The sequence below is a fragment of the Haliotis rufescens genome, unplaced genomic scaffold (genome assembly GCF_023055435.1).
Source record: "Haliotis rufescens isolate VD_foot unplaced genomic scaffold, xgHalRufe1.0.p SCAF_61, whole genome shotgun sequence".
Classification (NCBI taxonomy): domain Eukaryota; kingdom Metazoa; phylum Mollusca; class Gastropoda; order Lepetellida; family Haliotidae; genus Haliotis; species Haliotis rufescens.
Genome location: NW_025964346.1, coordinates 748,386 through 767,077, shown reverse-complemented (window position 1 = coordinate 767,077; position 18,692 = coordinate 748,386). Strand labels below are relative to the sequence as shown.

Here is an 18,692-nt window from a genome sequence, read left to right as displayed (position 1 = left end):
CAAAGTTTGTTGTGTGTTCCATTTTTAATTATAAACTTGTGACATATAATTTACACAGACTAATTGGGCTCCACTAATTGTATTACGAGTTGCAGTGTGTACATCATAATCACACATCATCAATATTTACACTCAGTTAACAATTTTCTTACCTGATCATGCGAAGTTCCAAACACAACAAATGACAAATCTAAAAAAAATTTCAACAAGTTTTATTTCTCCTCAAACGCAACAAACATTCTCACTTAATCCGGGAATATATAACACGACGACGTGCACGACACACCACGTCACTGTCTGTAACAACATGTCCACCTCCACCGTCTAAACAAACACGACACTGACGTCACTGAGCGCCGCGGGACACCAGCAGATCCAATAGTCGGTGATGTCCCTTGCGTCTCGCGATGTCGGCCGCCGTCTGCCCCCGCTTGTCCCTGGCGTCGATGTCCACCACGTTCTGAGACAGCACAAACTCCGGCGTCTCCAAGTGTCCTATCATACAGGCGAGGTGAAGGATGTTGTAACCTTCATCGTCCACCAGTGACACATCAGCCCCTTCATTCACCAGGAGTTCCACCAACTCTCCGTTTCCCCATCCTGCTGCCAACATCACCGGTGTCCTGCTCCTCTGTCCTCTACTGTTGATGTCTACCATGTTCCGAGACAGCACACACTTCACCGTCTCCACATCTCCTTCCATACAGGCGTAGTGAAGGATGTTGTTACCGTCCTTGTCCACCAGTGACACATCGGCCCCTTTATTCACCAGGAGCTTCACCACGTCTCTGTGTCCCCTCACTACTGCCGCCATCACCGGTGTTCTGCTCCCCTCTCCTCTATAGTTGACGTTGACCCCTAGTGTAGTCAGGAGCCGCTTCACCTCCTCCAGGTTCCCGGCCTCGCTGGCGAAGAAGAGGTAGCGGTCTGCTAACACAAAGTAAACTCTGTACACATCCAGACATCTTTGTCATACATCTACTGTGTTCACACCTCGAAGTGTGCCACTTCCTGTATGGATGACAACAATATAACGATGAGGGGAGTGGTTTATGTATTGAACTAAGAATAATCTATTCACGTGACATTTGTTCAAATGCTTTCTTCTACATCCAGTAGTTGCAACACTATTCTGTGTATGGCTGGGGAGTGTTAACGTTTGTTTGCTTTATAAGATAATAGACAGACAATGTCAGTACAATTGCTGTCCCAAATTCTTAAGATACTATGATATTTATTTTTACATTGCTTTACATAAGCTTGTTCAATGAATACACTGTATGTATGAAGGGTTAGGCGTGCGCTTTCTGCCTACTTACTGTCAACACTGGAGTCAGTCTATGTACATGTCACCTCTATCTGCTCGATGCCAACACTGGAGTGAGTCTATGTACATGACATCTCCATCTACTTACTGCTAACACTGGAGTGAGTCTATGCACATATCGCCCCTATCTACTCACTGTCAACACTGAAGTAAGTCAATGTACATGTCACCTCCATCTACTTACTGTTAACACTGTTGTGAGTCAATGTAAATGTCACCTCTATCTATTCCCTGTCAACACTGCTGTGAGTCTATGCACATGTCACCTCTATCCACATACTGTCAACACTGGTGTGAGTCAATGTACATGTCACCTCTATCTACTGACTGTCAACACTGGAGTGAGTCAATGTACATGTCACCTCAATCTACTTACTGTTAACACTGGTGTGAGTCAATGTACGTGTCACCTCTATCGACTCAATGGCAACACTGGAGTGAGTCAATGTACATGTCACCTCCATCTATTTACTGTTAACACTGTTGTGAGTCAATGTAAATGTCACCTCTATCTATTCCCTGTCAACACTGCTGTGAGTCTATGCACATGTCACCTCTATCCACATACTGTCAACACTGGTGTGAGTCGATGTACATGTCACCTCTATCTACTGACTGTCAACACTGGAGTGAGTCAATGTACATGTCACCTCCATCCACATACTCTCAACACTAGAGTGAGTCAATGTACATGTCAACTCTATCTACTCTCTGTCAACACTTGAGTGAGTCGATGTACATGTCACATGTATCTACCTTGTCAACACAGGATTGAGTCAATGTACATGTCGCCTCTATCTACTTACTGTCAACACTGGACTGAATCAAAGTACATGTCAACTCTATCTACTCACTGTTAACACTGGAGTGAGTCTATGCACATTTCGCCCCTATCTACTCACTGTCAACATTGGAGTGAGTCAATGTACATCTCACCTCCATCTACTTCCTGTCAACACTGGTGTGAGTCAATGTACATGTCACCTCTATCTACTCACTGTCAACACTAGAGTGAGTCAATGTACATGTCGCCTCTATCTACTTACTGTCAACACTGGAGTGAGTCAATGTACATGTCACCTCTATCTACTCACTGTCAACACTAGAGTGAGTCAATGTACATGTCGCCTCTATCTACTTACTGTCAACACTGGAGTAAGTCAATGTACATGTCACCTCCATCTACTTACTGTTAACACTGGTGTGAGTCAATGTACATGTCACCTCTTTCTATTCCCTGTCAGCACTAGAGTGAGTCAATGTACATGTCAACTCTTTCTTCTCATTGTCAACAGTGGAGTGAGCCAATGTACATGTCACCTCTATCTACTCTCTGTCAACACTGGAGTGAGTCTATGTACATGTCACATCTATCTACACTGTGAACACAGGATTGAGTCAATGTACATGTCGCCTCTATCTACTTACTGTCAACACTGGAGTGAGTTAATGTACATGTCAACTCTATCTACTCACTGTCAAGAACTGGAGTGAGTCTATGTACATGTCTCCTCTATCTACTCACTGTCAACACTGGAGTGAGTCAAAGTACATGTCAACTCTATCTACTAACTGTCAACACTGGAGTGAGTAAATGTACATGTCACCTCTATCTACTCACTGTCAACACTGGTGTGAGTCAATGTACATGTCACCTCTATGTACTGACTGTGAACACTGGAGTGTGTCTATGTACATGTCATCTCTATCTACTCACTGTCAACACTGGAGTGAGTCTATGTACATGTCCTCCTATCTACTCACTGTCAACAGTGGAGTGAGTCAATGTACATGTCACCTCTATCTACACTGTCAACACAGGATTGAGTCAATGTACATGTCGCCTCTATCTACTTACTGTCAACACTGGACTGAGTCAAAGTACATGTCAACTCTATCTACTCACTGTTAACACTGGAGTGAGTAAATGTACATGTCACCTCTATCTACTCACTGTCAACACTGGAGTGAGTCAATATACATGTCAACTCTATCTACTTACTGTCAACACTGGAGTGAGTCAACACTGGAGTGAGTCTATGTATATGTCACATCTATCTAAACTGTCAACACAGGATTGAGTCAATGTACATGTCACCTCTATCTACTTACTGTCAACACTGGAGTGAGTCAAAGTACATGTCAACTCTATCTACGCACTGTTAACACTGGAGTGAGTCTATGCACATTTCGCCCCTATCTACTCACTGTCAACACTGGAGTGAGTCTATGTACATGTCACCTCTATCTATTCACTGTCAACACTGGAGTGAGTGAATGTACATGTCACCTCTATCTGTTCACCGTCAACACTGGAGAGAGTCAATGTACATGTCACCTCTATCTGCTCACCGTCAACACTGGAGAGAGTCAATGTACATGTCACCTCTATCTGTTCACCGTCAACACTGGAGTGAATCAATGTACATGTGAGCCATATCTCTTCACCGTCAACACCGGAGAGAGTCAATGTACATGTCAACCCTAACTACTCACTGTTAACACTGGAGTGAGTCAATATACATGTCACCTCTATCTGCTCACTGTCAACACTGGAGTGAGTCAATGTACCTGTTACCTCTATCTACTTACTGTTAACACTGGAGTGAGTCAATGTACATGTCACCTCTATCTACTCACTGTTAACGCTGGAGTGAGTCAATATACATATCACCTCCATCTACTTCCTGTTAACACTGGTATGAGTCAATGTACATGTCACCTCTATCTACTCACTGGCAACACTGGAGTGAGTCAATGTACATGTCACCTCCATCTACTTACTGTTAACACTGGTGTGAGTCAATGTACATGTCACCTCTATCTATTCCCTGTCAACACTAGAGTGAGTCAATGTACATTTCCCCTCTATCTAGTCACTGTCAACAGTGGAGTGAGTCAATGTACATGTCACATCTATCTACACTTTGAACACAGGATTGAGTCAGTGTACATGTCGCCTCTATCTACTTACTGTCAACACTGGAGTGAGTCAATGTACATGTCACCTCTATCTATTCCCTGTCAACACTGGTGTGAGTCAATGTACATGTCATCTCTATCTACTCACTGTCAACACTGGTGTGAGTCAATGTACATGTCACCTCTATCTACTCACTGTCAACACTGGTGTGAGTCAATGTACATGTCACCTCTATCTACTCTCTGTCAACACTGGAGTGAGTCTATGTACATGCCACATCTATCTACATTGTCAACACTGGTGTGAGTCAATGTACATGTCACCTCTATGTACTGACTGTCAACACTGGAGTGTGTCTATGTACATGTCATCTCTATCTACTCACTGTCAACACTGGAGTGAGTCTATGTACATGTCCTCCTATCTACTCACTGTCAACAGTGGAGTGAGTCAATGTACATGTCACCTCTATCTGCTCACTGTCAACACTGGAGTGAGTCAATGTACCTGTTACCTCTATCTACTTACTGTTAACACTGGAGTGAGTCAATGTACATGTCACATCTATCTGCTCACTGTCAACTCTGGAGTGAGTCAATGTACATGTTACCTCTATCTACTTACTGTTAACACTGGAGTGAGTCAATATACATGTCACCTCTATCTATTTACTGTTAACACTGGAGTGAGTCTATGCACATTTCGCCCCTAACTGCTCACTGTCGACACTGGAGTGAGTCAAAGTACATGTCACCTCTATCTACTCACTGTCAACACTGGTGTGAGTCAATGTACATGTCACCTTTGTCTGCTCACTGGCAACACTGGAGTGAGTCAATGTACATGTCACCTCTATCTGCTGACTGTTAACACTGTTGTGATTCAATGTACATGTCAACTCTATCTACTTACTGTCAACACTGGAGTGAGTCTATGTATATGTCACCTCTATTTACTCACTGTCAACACTTGAGTGAGTCTATGTACATGTCAGATCTATCTACTAACTGTCAACACTGGAGTGAGTAAATGTACATGTGAACACTATCTACACACTGTCAACAGTGGAGTGAGTCAATGTACATGTTACCTCTATCTACACTGTCAACAGAGGATTAAGTCAATGTACATGTCACCTCTTTCTGCTCACTGTCTACACTGGAGTGAGTCTATGTACATGTCACCTCTATCTGCTTACTACCAACACTGGAATGAGTCTATGTACATGTCACCTTTGTCTGCTCACTGGCATCACTGGAGTGAGTCAATGTACATGTCACCTCTATCTGCTGACTGTTAACACTGGTGTGATTCAATGTACATGTCAACTCCATCTACTCACTGTCAACACTGGAGTGAGTCAATGTATATGTCACCTCTATCTACTCACTGTCAACACTAGAGTGAGTCAATGTACATGTCAACTCTATCTACACACTGTCAACACTGGAGTGAGTCTATGTACATGTCACATCTATCTGCTCACTGTCAACTCTGGAGTGAATCAATGTACATGTTACCTCTATCTTCTTACTGTTAACACTGGAGTGAGTCAATATACATGTCACCTCTATCTACTTACTGTTAACACTGGAGTGAGTCTATGCACATTTCGCCCCTAACTGCTCACTGTCGACACTGGAGTGAGTCAAAGTACATGTCACCTCTATCTACTCACTGTCAACACTGGTGTGAGTCAATGTACATGTCACCTTTGTCTGCTCACTGGCAACACTGGAGTGAGTCAATGTACATGTCACCTCTATCTGCTGACTGTTAACACTGGTGTGATTCAATGTACATGTCAACTCTATCTACTTACTGTCAACACTGGAGTGAGTCTATGTACATGTCACCTCTATCTACTCACTGTCAACAGTGGAGTTAGTCAATGTACATGTCAACCCTTACTACCCACTGTTAACACTGGAGTGAGTCAATATACATGTCACCCCTATCTGCTCACTGTCAACACTGGAGTGAGTCAATGTACATGTCACCTCTATCTACTTACTGTTAACACTGGAGTGAGTAAATGTACATGTGAACACTATCTACACACTGTCAACACTGGTGTGAGTCAATGAACATGTCACCTCTATCTACTCACTGTCAACATTGGAGTGAGTCTATATACATGTCACCTCTATCTACTCACTGGCAACACTGGAGTGAGTAAATGTACATGTGAACACTATCTATACACTGTCAACAGTGGAGTGAGTCAATGTACATGTCATCTCTATCTACTCACTGGCAACACTTGAGTGAGTAAATGTACATGTGAACACTATCTACACACTGTCAACAGTGGAGTGAGTCAATGTACATGTCACCTCTATCTACTCACTGGCAACACTGGAGTGAGTAAATGTACATGTGAACACTATCTACACACTGTCAACAGTGGAGTGAGTCAATGTACATGTCACCTCTATCTACACTGTCAACAGATGATTGAGTCGATGTACATGTCGCCTCTATCTACTCACTGTCAACACTGGAGTGAGTAAATGTACATGTGAACACTATCTACACACTGTCAACAGTTGAGTGAGTCAATGTACATGTCACCTCTATCTACTCACTGTCAACACTGGAGTGAGGTAATTAACATGTCACCTTTATCTACTCTCTGTCAACACTGGAGTGAGTCAATGTACATGTCGCCTCTATCTACTTACTGTCAACACTGGAATGAGTTAATGTACATGTCAACTCTATCTACTCACTGTCAACACTGGACTGGGTCTACGTACATGTCATCTCTATCTACTCACTGTCAACACTGGAGTGAGTCAATGTATATGTCACCTCTATCTACTCACTGTCAACACTAGAGTGAGTCAATGTACATGTCAACTCTATCTACACACTGTCAACTCTGGAGTAAGTCAATGTACATGTTACCTCTATCTACTTACTGTTAACACTGGAGTGAGTCAATATACATGTCACCTCTATCTATTTACTGTTAACACTGGAGTGAGTCTATGCACATTTCGCCCCTAATTGCTCACTGTCGACACTGGAGTGAGTCAAAGTACATGTCACCTCTATCTACTCACTGTCAACACTGGTGTGAGTCAATGTACATGTCACCTTTGTCTGCTCACTGGCAACACTGGAGTGAGTCAATGTACATGTCAACTCTATTTACTTACTGTCAACACTGGAGTGAGTCTATGTACATGTCACCTCTATCCACTCACTGTCAACACTGGAGTGAGTAAATGTACATGTCACCTCTATCTACTCACTGTCAACACTGGAGTGAGTCTATGTACATGTCAGCTCTATCTACTCACTGTTAACACTGGAGTGAGTCAATGTACATGTCAACTCTATTTACTTACTGTCAACACTGGAGTGAGTCTATGTACATGTCACCTCTATCTACTCACTGTCAACACTGGAGTGAGTAAATGTACATGTCACCTCTATCTACTCATTGTCAACACTGGAGTGAGTCTATGTACATGTCAACTCTATCTACTCACTGTTAACACTGGAGTGAGTCAATGTACATGTGAACTCTATTTACTTACTGTCAACACTGGAGTGAGTCTATGTACATGTCACCTCTATCTACTCACTGTCAACACTGGAGTGAGGTAATTAACATGTCACCTTTATCTACTCTCTGTCAACACTGGAGTGAGTCAATGTACATATCGCCTCTATCTACTTACTGTCAACACTGGAATGAGTCAATGTACATGTCAACTCTATCTACTCACTGTCAACACTGGACTGGGTCTACGTACATGTCACCTCTATCTACTCACTGTCAACACTGGAGTGAGTCTATGTACATGTCACCTCTATCTACTCACTGTCAACACTGGAGTGAGTAAATGTACATGTGAACACTATCTACACACTGTCAACAGTGGAGTGAGTCAATGTACATGTCACCTCTATCTACTCACTGTCAACACTGGAGTGAGTGTATGTACATGTCACCCCTATCTACTCACTGTCAACACTGGAGTAAGTCTATGTACATGTCACCTCTTTCTGCTCACTGTCTACACTGGAGTGAGTCTATGTACATGTCACCTCAATCTGCTTACTGCCAACACTGGAATGAGTCAATGTACATGTCACCTCTATCTGCTGACTGTCAACACTTGAGTGAGTCAATGTACATGTCACCTCTATCTACTCACTGTCAACACTGGAGTGAGGCAATTAACATGTCACCTCTATCTACTCTCTGTCAACACTGGAGTGAGTCAATGTACATGTCGCCTCTATCTACTTACTGTCAAAACTGGAATGAGTCAATGTACAAGTCAACTCTATCTACTCACTGTTAAGACTGTAGTGAGTCAATGTACATGTCAACTCTATTTACTTACTGTCAACACTGGAGTGAGTCTATGTACATGTCACCTCTATCTACTCACTGTCAACACTGGAGTGAGGTAATTAACATGTCACCTTTATCTACTCTCTGTCCACACTGGAGTGAGTCAATGTACATGTCAACTCTATCTACTTACTGTCAACAGTGGAGTGAGTCAATGTACATGTCGCCTCTATCTACTCACTGTCAACACTGGAGTGAGTAAATGTACATGTGAACACTATCTACACACTGTCAACAGTGGAGTGAGTCAATGTACATGTCACCTCTATCTACTCACTGTCAACACTGGAGTGAGGTAATTAACATGTCACCTTTATCTACTCTCTGTCAACACTGGAGTGAGTCAATGTACATGTCGCCTCTATCTACTTACTGTCAACACTGGAATGAGTTAATGTACATGTCAACTCTATCTACTCACTGTCAACACTGGACTGGGTCTACGTACATGTCACCTCTATCTACTCACTGTCAACACTGGAGTGAGTTAATGTATATGTCACCTCTATCTACTCACTGTCAACACTAGAGTGAGTCAATGTACATGTCAACTCTATCTACACACTGTCAACTCTGGAGTAAGTCAATGTACATGTTACCTCTATCTACTTACTGTTAACACTGGAGTGAGTCAATATACATGTCACCTCTATCTATTTACTGTTAACACTGGAGTGAGTCTATGCACATTTCGCCCCTAACTGCTCACTGTCGACACTGGAGTGAGTCAAAGTACATGTCACCTCTATCTACTCACTGTCAACACTGGTGTGAGTCAATGTACATGTCACCTTTGTCTGCTCACTGGCAACACTGGAGTGAGTCAATGTACATGTCAACTCTATTTACTTACTGTCAACACTGGAGTGAGTCTATGTACATGTCACCTCTATCCACTCACTGTCAACACTGGAGTGAGTAAATGTACATGTCACCTCTATCTACTCACTGTCAACACTGGAGTGAGTCTATGTACACGTCAGCTCCACTACTCACTGTTAACACTGGAGTGAGTCAATGTACATGTCAACTCTATTTACTTACTGTCAACACTGGAGTGAGTCTATGTACATGTCACCTCTATCTACTCACTGTCAACACTGGTGTGAGTCAATGTACATGTCACCTCTATCTACTCACTGTCAACACTGGAGTGAGTCTATGTACATGTCAGCTCTATCTACTCACTGTTAACACTGGAGTGAGTCAATGTACATGTCAACTCTATTTACTTACTGTCAACACTGGAGTGAGTCTATGTACATGTCACCTCTATCTACTCACTGTCAACACTGGAGTGAGGTAATTAACATGTCACCTTTATCTACTCTCTGTCAACACTGCAGTGAGTCTATGTACATGTCACCTCTATCTACTCACTGTCAACACTGGAGTGAGTAAATGTACATGTGAACACTATCTACACACTGTCAACAGTGGAGTGAGTCAATGTACATGTCACCTCTATCTACTCACTGTCAACACTGGAGTGAGTGTATGTACATGTCACCCCTATCTACTCACTGTCAACACTGGAGTAAGTCTATGTACATGTCACCTCTTTCTGCTCACTGTCTACACTGGAGTGAGTCTATGTACATGTCACCTCAATCTGCTTACTGCCAACACTGGAATGAGTCAATGTACATGTCACCTCTATCTGCTGACTGTCAACACTTGAGTGAGTCAATGTACATGTCACCTCTATCTACTCACTGTCAACACTGGAGTGAGGCAATTAACATGTCACCTCTATCTACTCTCTGTCAACACTGGAGTGAGTCAATGTACATGTCGCCTCTATCTACTTACTGTCAAAACTGGAATGAGTCAATGTACAAGTCAACTCTATCTACTCACTGTTAAGACTGTAGTGAGTCAATGTACATGTCAACTCTATTTACTTACTGTCAACACTGGAGTGAGTCTATGTACATGTCACCTCTATCTACTCACTGTCAACACTGGAGTGAGGTAATTAACATGTCACCTTTATCTACTCTCTGTCCACACTGGAGTGAGTCAATGTACATGTCAACTCTATCTACTTACTGTCAACAGTGGAGTGAGTCAATGTACATGTCACCTCTATCTACACTGTCAACAGATGATTGAGTCGATGTACATGTCGCCTCTATCTACTCACTGTCAACACTGGAGTGAGTAAATGTACATGTGAACACTATCTACACACTGTCAACAGTGGAGTGAGTCAATGTACATGTCACCTCTATCTACTCACTGTCAACACTGGAGTGAGGTAATTAACATGTCACCTTTATCTACTCTCTGTCAACACTGGAGTGAGTCAATGTACATGTCGCCTCTATCTACTTACTGTCAACACTGGAATGAGTTAATGTACATGTCAACTCTATCTACTCACTGTCAACACTGGACTGGGTCTACGTACATGTCACCTCTATCTACTCACTGTCAACACTGGAGTGAGTTAATGTATATGTCACCTCTATCTACTCACTGTCAACACTAGAGTGAGTCAATGTACATGTCAACTCTATCTACACACTGTCAACTCTGGAGTAAGTCAATGTACATGTTACCTCTATCTACTTACTGTTAACACTGGAGTGAGTCAATATACATGTCACCTCTATCTATTTACTGTTAACACTGGAGTGAGTCTATGCACATTTCGCCCCTAACTGCTCACTGTCGACACTGGAGTGAGTCAAAGTACATGTCACCTCTATCTACTCACTGTCAACACTGGAATGAGTCTATGTACATGTCACCTCTATCTACTCACTGTCAACACTGGAGTGAGTAAATGTACATGTGAACACTATCTACACACTGTCAACAGTGGAGTGAGTCAATGTACATGTCACCTCTATCTACTCACTGTCAACACTGGAGTGAGTGTATGTACATGTCACCCCTATCTACTCACTGTCAACACTGGAGTAAGTCTATGTACATGTCACCTCTTTCTGCTCACTGTCTACACTGGAGTGAGTCAATGTACATGTCACCTCAATCTGCTTACTGCCAACACTGGAATGAGTCAATGTACATGTCACCTCTATCTGCTGACTGTCAACACTTGAGTGAGTCAATGTACATGTCACCTCTATCTACTCACTGTCAACACTGGAGTGAGGCAATTAACATGTCACCTCTATCTACTCTCTGTCAACACTGGAGTGAGTCAATGTACATGTCGCCTCTATCTACTTACTGTCAAAACTGGAATGAGTCAATGTACATGTCAACTCTATCTACTCACTGTTAAGACTGGAGTGAGTCAATGTACATGTCAACTCTATTTACTTACTGTCAACACTGGAGTGAGTCTATGTACATGTCACCTCTATCTACTCACTGTCAACACTGGAGTGAGGCAATTAACATGTCACCTTTATCTACTCTCTGTCAACACTGGAGTGAGCCAATGTACATATCGCCTCTATCTACTTACTGTCAACACTGGAATGAGTCAATGTACATGTCAACTCTATCTACTCACTGTCAACACTGGACTGGGTCTACGTACATGTCACTTCTATCTACTCACTGTCAACACTGGAGTGAGTCTATGTACATGTCACCTCTATCTACTCACTGTCAACACTGGAGTGAGTAAATGTACATGTGAACACTATCTACACACTGTCAACAGTGGAGTGAGTCAATGTACATGTCACCTCTATCTACTCACTGTCAACACTGGAGTGAGTGTATGTACATGTCACCCCTATCTACTCACTGTCAACACTGGAGTAAGTCTATGTACATGTCACCTCTTTCTGCTAACTGTCTACACTGGAGTGAGTCTATGTACATGTCACCTCAATCTGCTTACTGCCAACACTGGAATGAGTCAATGTACATGTCACCTCTATCTGCTGACTGTCAACACTTGAGTGAGTCAATGTACATGTCACCTCTATCTACTCACTGTCAACACTGGAGTGAGGCAATTAACATGTCACCTCTATCTACTCTCTGTCAACACTGGAGTGAGTCAATGTACATGTCGCCTCTATCTACTTACTGTCAAAACTGGAATGAGTCAATGTACATGTCAACTCTATCTACTCACTGTTAAGACTGGAGTGAGTCAATGTACATGTCAACTCTATTTACTTACTGTCAACACTGGAGTGAGTCTATGTACATGTCACCTCTATCTACTCACTGTCAACACTGGAGTGAGGCAATTAACATGTCACCTTTATCTACTCTCTGTCAACACTGGAGTGAGTCAATGTACATGTCGCCTCTATCTACTTACTGTCAACACTGGAATGAGTCAATGTACATGTCATCTCTATCTACTCACTGTCAACACTGGACTGGGTCTATGTACATGTCACCTCTATCTACTCACTGTCAACACTGGAGTGAGGCAATTAACATGTCACCTTTATCTACTCTCTGTCAACACTGGAGTGAGTCAATGTACATGTCGCCTCTATCTACTCACTGTCAACACTGGAGTGAGTCAATGTACATGTCAACTCTATCTACTCACTGTCAACACTGGACTGGGTCTATGTACATGTCACCTCTATCTACTCACTGTCAACACTGGAGTGAGTCTATGTACATGTCACCTCTATCTACTCACTGTTAACACTGGAGTGGTTCGATGTAAATATCACATCTATCTTCTCACTGTCAACACTGGAGTGAGTCTATGTACATGTCACCTCTATCTGCTCAATGTCAACACTGGAGTGAGTCAGTGTACCTGGCGCCTCTATCTACTCACTGTTAACACTAGAGTGAGTCTATGTACATGTCAAGTACATGTACACACTGTCAACAGTGGAGTAAGTCAATGTACATGTCAAGTCTATGTACTCACTGTCAACATAGGATTAAGTCTATGTACATATCAAGGTTATCTACTTACTGGCAACACTGGAGTGAATTCATGTACATGTCAATTCTATTTGCTCATTGTGAACACTGGAGTGAGTCATTGTACATGACGCCTCTATCTACAACTGCTGAGGAGTTCACCTTGGCACAATAGATATTACCTTTCTCTATCCCGATGGGTTGATATTTGAACTTTTCCTTTACGTACACCTCCTGGGGTTGTAGGTGAGAGGTGTCCTCGTCCGTCTGTTGCAGAGACGTTTTATCTTCTTCTGTCTTCTGGGGATGTGGGAGGCAGGTGTCCTCGTATTTTTTCTTTTTCTGTGGGGAATGGGCGAGAGAAGATCTATTGTCGCCCGTTTCCTGGATATGTAGGTGAGATGTTTCGTCCTTCTGTTGCGGATGTGAGGGAGATGTGCCCTGCTCATCCTTATGTTCAGGATCCGCCATCCCTCTAGGCCGTGTTTCTGTGAACAAATGATGACAAGAGAAAACATATAATGAAGATGAGAGGTGTACCACGTGTCAGTGACAACACAATCCACAAAACGGATATGGAATTCCACCAGGGTCTCAGCCCACTTTGGAATATTTGGAAACGAAGAAGCTAACAAAACTGCCAATCAGGTTTCAACTTAAACACAGTATGACCCTCAAATCCGGCCTATAAAACTATAAACATATCAGTGTGCATCACTGCTTTTGTCATGCGGGTCATCCTATCCCCAGACCAGATTTCTTGATATAAAGATAATGCGTTAAACTGTTTTACGAGATGTAAGGAACAGATTATGTTGTATATGTTACTGAAACGTGGCTACAGGTTAGGAATCAAAACCTTTCCATTTCTTTCGTTCATTCTGTTCATTTATTCATTCATTTTATACGTAATGTCATCATTCGATATCCATGATCCTCGAACGCATTTCACCTCCTCTCCGGTGAACGTCATCATCGTCTGTACACGTCATCATAATCTACAAACTCAACTATAAAATAAACCATAACCTCTCTCCTCGCCAGTGCCGCCGCCTTTACAGACGTTCTCCTGCACGCACCCAGTCATCTCGGCCTTTTCTACATCAAGCCTATTTGTTTTCTGTATTTGTTTTGGTTCAACTTCTTCACCATAGGTAATCATGTCTTTCCTCCTCCTATGCACATCATTATGTTCTACCCCAAACAAGGTCCTCCTTCTACATTATTTCACCGTCCTAACACATTAACCCTCACAAAGCATAATCACCTACAAACACCCCAAACACACAATCTAAAACCAACAGAAATAATAAAAGATCATACATATCACCAAAAGACCTACAACAAACCACACAACACATTTAAACCTACCTCACTAGACCATAGTTAACATTTAGAGCAAGAGTGAGTGAGTTGGGTTTAACGCCGCCTTTAACAGTATTCCAGTTATATACCGGTGTGTCAGCTTAATGTGGGAGGAAAGCCCGAAGTGGAGCAGGTCTCAGATGTTAACCACTTCGGATTTAGAACAAGATATCACAACAGCACATGCATAAAAACAACACACTTTGGCCATATTTATAGATGTCAGCAAGGCTTACAACATGGTTTGGAACAAAGGCATCATACAACAACTGGAAAATAATTCCATCAATGGGTGTATTCTACATTTCATCCACTCTTTTCTAGCAGACAGAAAGAAAACTGTTAAAAAGCATAAGACCCTATAGCTATCTAACACCTACCCATTACAAAATGGCACCCTGCAAGGTAGCATGCTGTCGCCGACCCTTTTTAATATCATGGTTGATATTTTTCCAAATTTCGTCCAAAATGAAAACTTATCAACAGCAAAATTTGCAGTTGACATTTTTCTCTGGAACTCCACCACTTCATTAAACAACCACAAACTAAAACCCAATCTGCATTAAATATCATCCAAAACTGGTCTGTCAAATGGGGATTTCAAATCAATACCCCATAAAGATTGGCTTACTATTTTAACACGACAAATTCTACACCCAAACTAAACTTACATAACGAGGAAATCATTTTCCAAAAAGGATCAAATTACTAGGAGTTACATTTGGCCTACACTTAACTTGGACACCCCATATTCATAACCTGGTCAAGTCATTCCACTGGAGTGAGTCAATGTACATGTCGCCTCTATCTGCTCATTGTCAACGATGGAGTGAGTCAATGCACATATCACATCTATCTGCTGACTGACAACAACACTGGAGTGAGTCAATGTACATGTCACCTGTATCTACTTACTGTCAACGATGAAGTGAGTCAATGCACATATCACATCTATCTGCTGACTGACAACAACACTTGAGTGAGTCAATGTACATATCACATCTATCTGCTGACTGACAACAACACTGGAGTAAGTCAATGCACATATCACATCTATCTGCTGACTGACAACAACACTGGAGTGAGTCAATGCACATATCACATCTATCTGCTGACTGACAACAACACTGGAGTGAGTCAATGCACATATCACATCTATCTGCTGACTGACAACAACACTGGAGTGAGTCAATGTACATGTCACCTGTATCTACTTACTGTCAACGATGAAGTGAGTCAATGCACATATCACATCTATCTGCTGACTGACAACAACACTGGAGTGAGTCAATGCACATATCACATCTATTTGCTGACTGTCAACAACACTGGAGTGAGTCAATGCACATATCACATCTATCTGCTGACTGACAACAACACTGGAGTGAATCAATGTCACCTTAACCTCTGACTAGAACATCTTGATATAAAGATCCTGCATTGCAGAAATCGCAGTTTTGAAGACACACGGAATGTTAGGAACAGATCATGATATATGTTACTGAATGTGGCTACAGGCAAGAATTCAAAACGTCAAAGTTACTATTCCCGGATTTTAGATCCTCTTTAGAAAGACAGGGGTGTCTTAAACACATCCGTAAATTAGACATCCAGTTGCGATCTGGTCAGACGCATATACCCGGCTGATAAAAGTGTTGCATATCGGGTATTAGTTGATTGCACAGTAGGGAGGGGAGTTGACCATAACATGCTGGCTACTTTAACTTAGACATGTTATGGATTATCTACAACTTGTCTATGGTCTTGCTCAATTTTCCAAGAAAAGATTGATGTTACATTATCTGAGGGGCTGGTTTGCAATAATTTATCCAAGAACCAAATCATCATCACTTCTAACTACCGTACGTTGATTGATTTGTAACATGTATGAATGACATGCAGGGCTCCGGTCTATTAGATCCTTATAGACCACTGCCCGTAATTCCAAAAGAATGTCCGTAAAAACCTAAGTATTATAAACGAAAAAATTCACAGGCAGATAAAGATGAAATAAACTTGGCCATAAATAGAATTGTAATTGATAAGTTATTTTCTAGGTATAATGTTAATACTACTGTGGTAGATTTGTCGAAATGTATCATAAATCTATGCGATTAGTTTATACAACACAAAGTGGCTACAATTCGACCTTGTTGTCCACCTTTGGTGAGAAATGAGAAATTGTTATCGCCAGCTTGAAATCGCTAGTAGAAAATATAATTTTCGTCACTGATTCGTCAAATTTTGAAATGTAACTCGTCCATTGTAAAATGTTAGGAAGCTCTATTGAGGCCTTAAAAGTTGTAACCTTAAAAAGTTGCAATCTTCATAGAAAGAGAATGCCCGATTGCACCTTAAAACTTGTAAAATATAAACACTAAGGCTGGAGCTGCTGGAATATTTCTTGACATAAAAGGAAAGTTGACTATTGGCAAGTTTAAGTCACCCCTCTTGTCATACAGTCTTTTGGAAATATTTCGTCACTCTTAATGCATTGTTGTAAATATGAAACAGATGAGGCGGTTCTTACTGTCTCATCTATTGCAAGTTCCAGTTGGAAAATCCGTGGAAAATAGACGATACAATAATTAGAAACTCGAGTTATACCAAGGGATGGTTAAAGACTACATTCAAACACGGACTGATAATTCCAATTTTGCACAGTTATATTCAAGGGCAAATTGGACGATGACAACAACGAAATAACTCATGCTTCAAACGACCTTTTCGCAGAGCAATCTCGCGTGAGTAATCCACCTGACATTGCAACACGTTTAACAGAACATTTAGTGTCAAACTTAGGGTGGGCTGAAATCAGTGCAGTGTTCTGTTATATTAGTGAGACGTTCGGTAGTCTGGCACGACGACAATCTTATGGTATCCAAGGAAACTTGCTATAAAATGGTTCGGAAGTTATTCCGAAAACACACTCAAGGTTTTTTTATGAATGGTAAGAGTTTCGTTCTAAAGTCTGTTAGGACAGGAGTTCCACAGGGTTCAGACTGAGATCTTTCATTTGTGAATTGAAGATGTATTTGTTGACGCTCGTGAGCTGTTGAAGACAGTATCTCACATGAGGAAATTCCATGGTGTGAGTGTCTGTGTTTGTCTGTGTCTGTGTGCGCGTGTGTCTATGTGTGTATCTGTGTCTGTGTCTGTGTGTGTCTGTGTGTATGTGTGTGTGTCTGTGTGTGTCTGTGTCTGTGTGCGCGTGAGTCTATGCGTGTATCTGTGTCTGTGTCTGTGTCTGTGTGTGTCTGTGTGTGTGTGTTTCTGTGTGTGTGTCTGTGTCTGTGTCTGTGTGTGTCTGTGTGTGTCTGTGTCTGTGTGTGTGTGTCTGTGTGTGATTGTGTGTGTGTCTGTGTTACTGTGTCTGTGTGTGTGTGTCTCTGTGTGTGTCTGTGTGTGTCTGTGCCTGTGTGTGTGTCTGTGTGTGTCTGTGTCTGTGTGTGTGTCTGCGTCTGTGTGTGTGTCTATGTCTGTGTGTGTGTCTGTGTCTGTGTGCGCGTGTGTGTATGTGTGTGTGTATGTGTGTGTCTGTGTCTGTGTGTGTGTGTGTGTCTGTGCCTGTGTGTGAGTGTCTGTGTGTGTCTATGTCTGTGTGTGTGTGTGTGTGTGTGTCTGTCTGTGTGTGTGTATGTGTGTGTCTGTGTCTGTGTGTGTCTCTGTGTGTGTGTCTGTGTGTGTGTCTGTGTGTGTATCTGTGTCTGTGTGTGTGTCTGTGTGTGTCTGTGTCTCTGTCTGTGTGTGTCTGTGTGTGTCTGTGTGTGTGTATGTGTGTGTTTGTGTGTGTGTGTTTGTGTGTCTGTGTCTGTGTGTGTCTCTTTGTGTCTGTCTGTGTGTGTCTGTGTCTGTGTGTGTGTCTGTGTGTG

At 42.1% G+C, this 18,692-nt stretch overlaps 1 protein-coding gene across 6 annotated transcripts in view; it reads right to left on the bottom strand.

Moving 5' to 3' along the window:
- Positions 1-200: 200 nt before the first annotated feature.
- Positions 201-18,692, bottom strand: part of LOC124128465 — a 55,943-nt gene continuing 37,451 nt past the window's right edge. For 5 of the 6 annotated variants that reach the window (XM_048386808.1, XM_046491894.2, XM_048386811.1 and 2 more), the window contains 2 exons: positions 13,638-13,943; positions 201-930 (listed from right to left, as the gene is read on the bottom strand). In XM_048386808.1, the coding sequence (XP_048242765.1) occupies positions 347-930; positions 13,638-13,943 (890 nt within the window). In that variant the 3' untranslated portion in view covers positions 201-346. The remainder of the gene's footprint in view (positions 931-13,637; positions 13,944-18,692) is intronic. The other variant, XM_048386809.1, reaches the window with a different exon arrangement.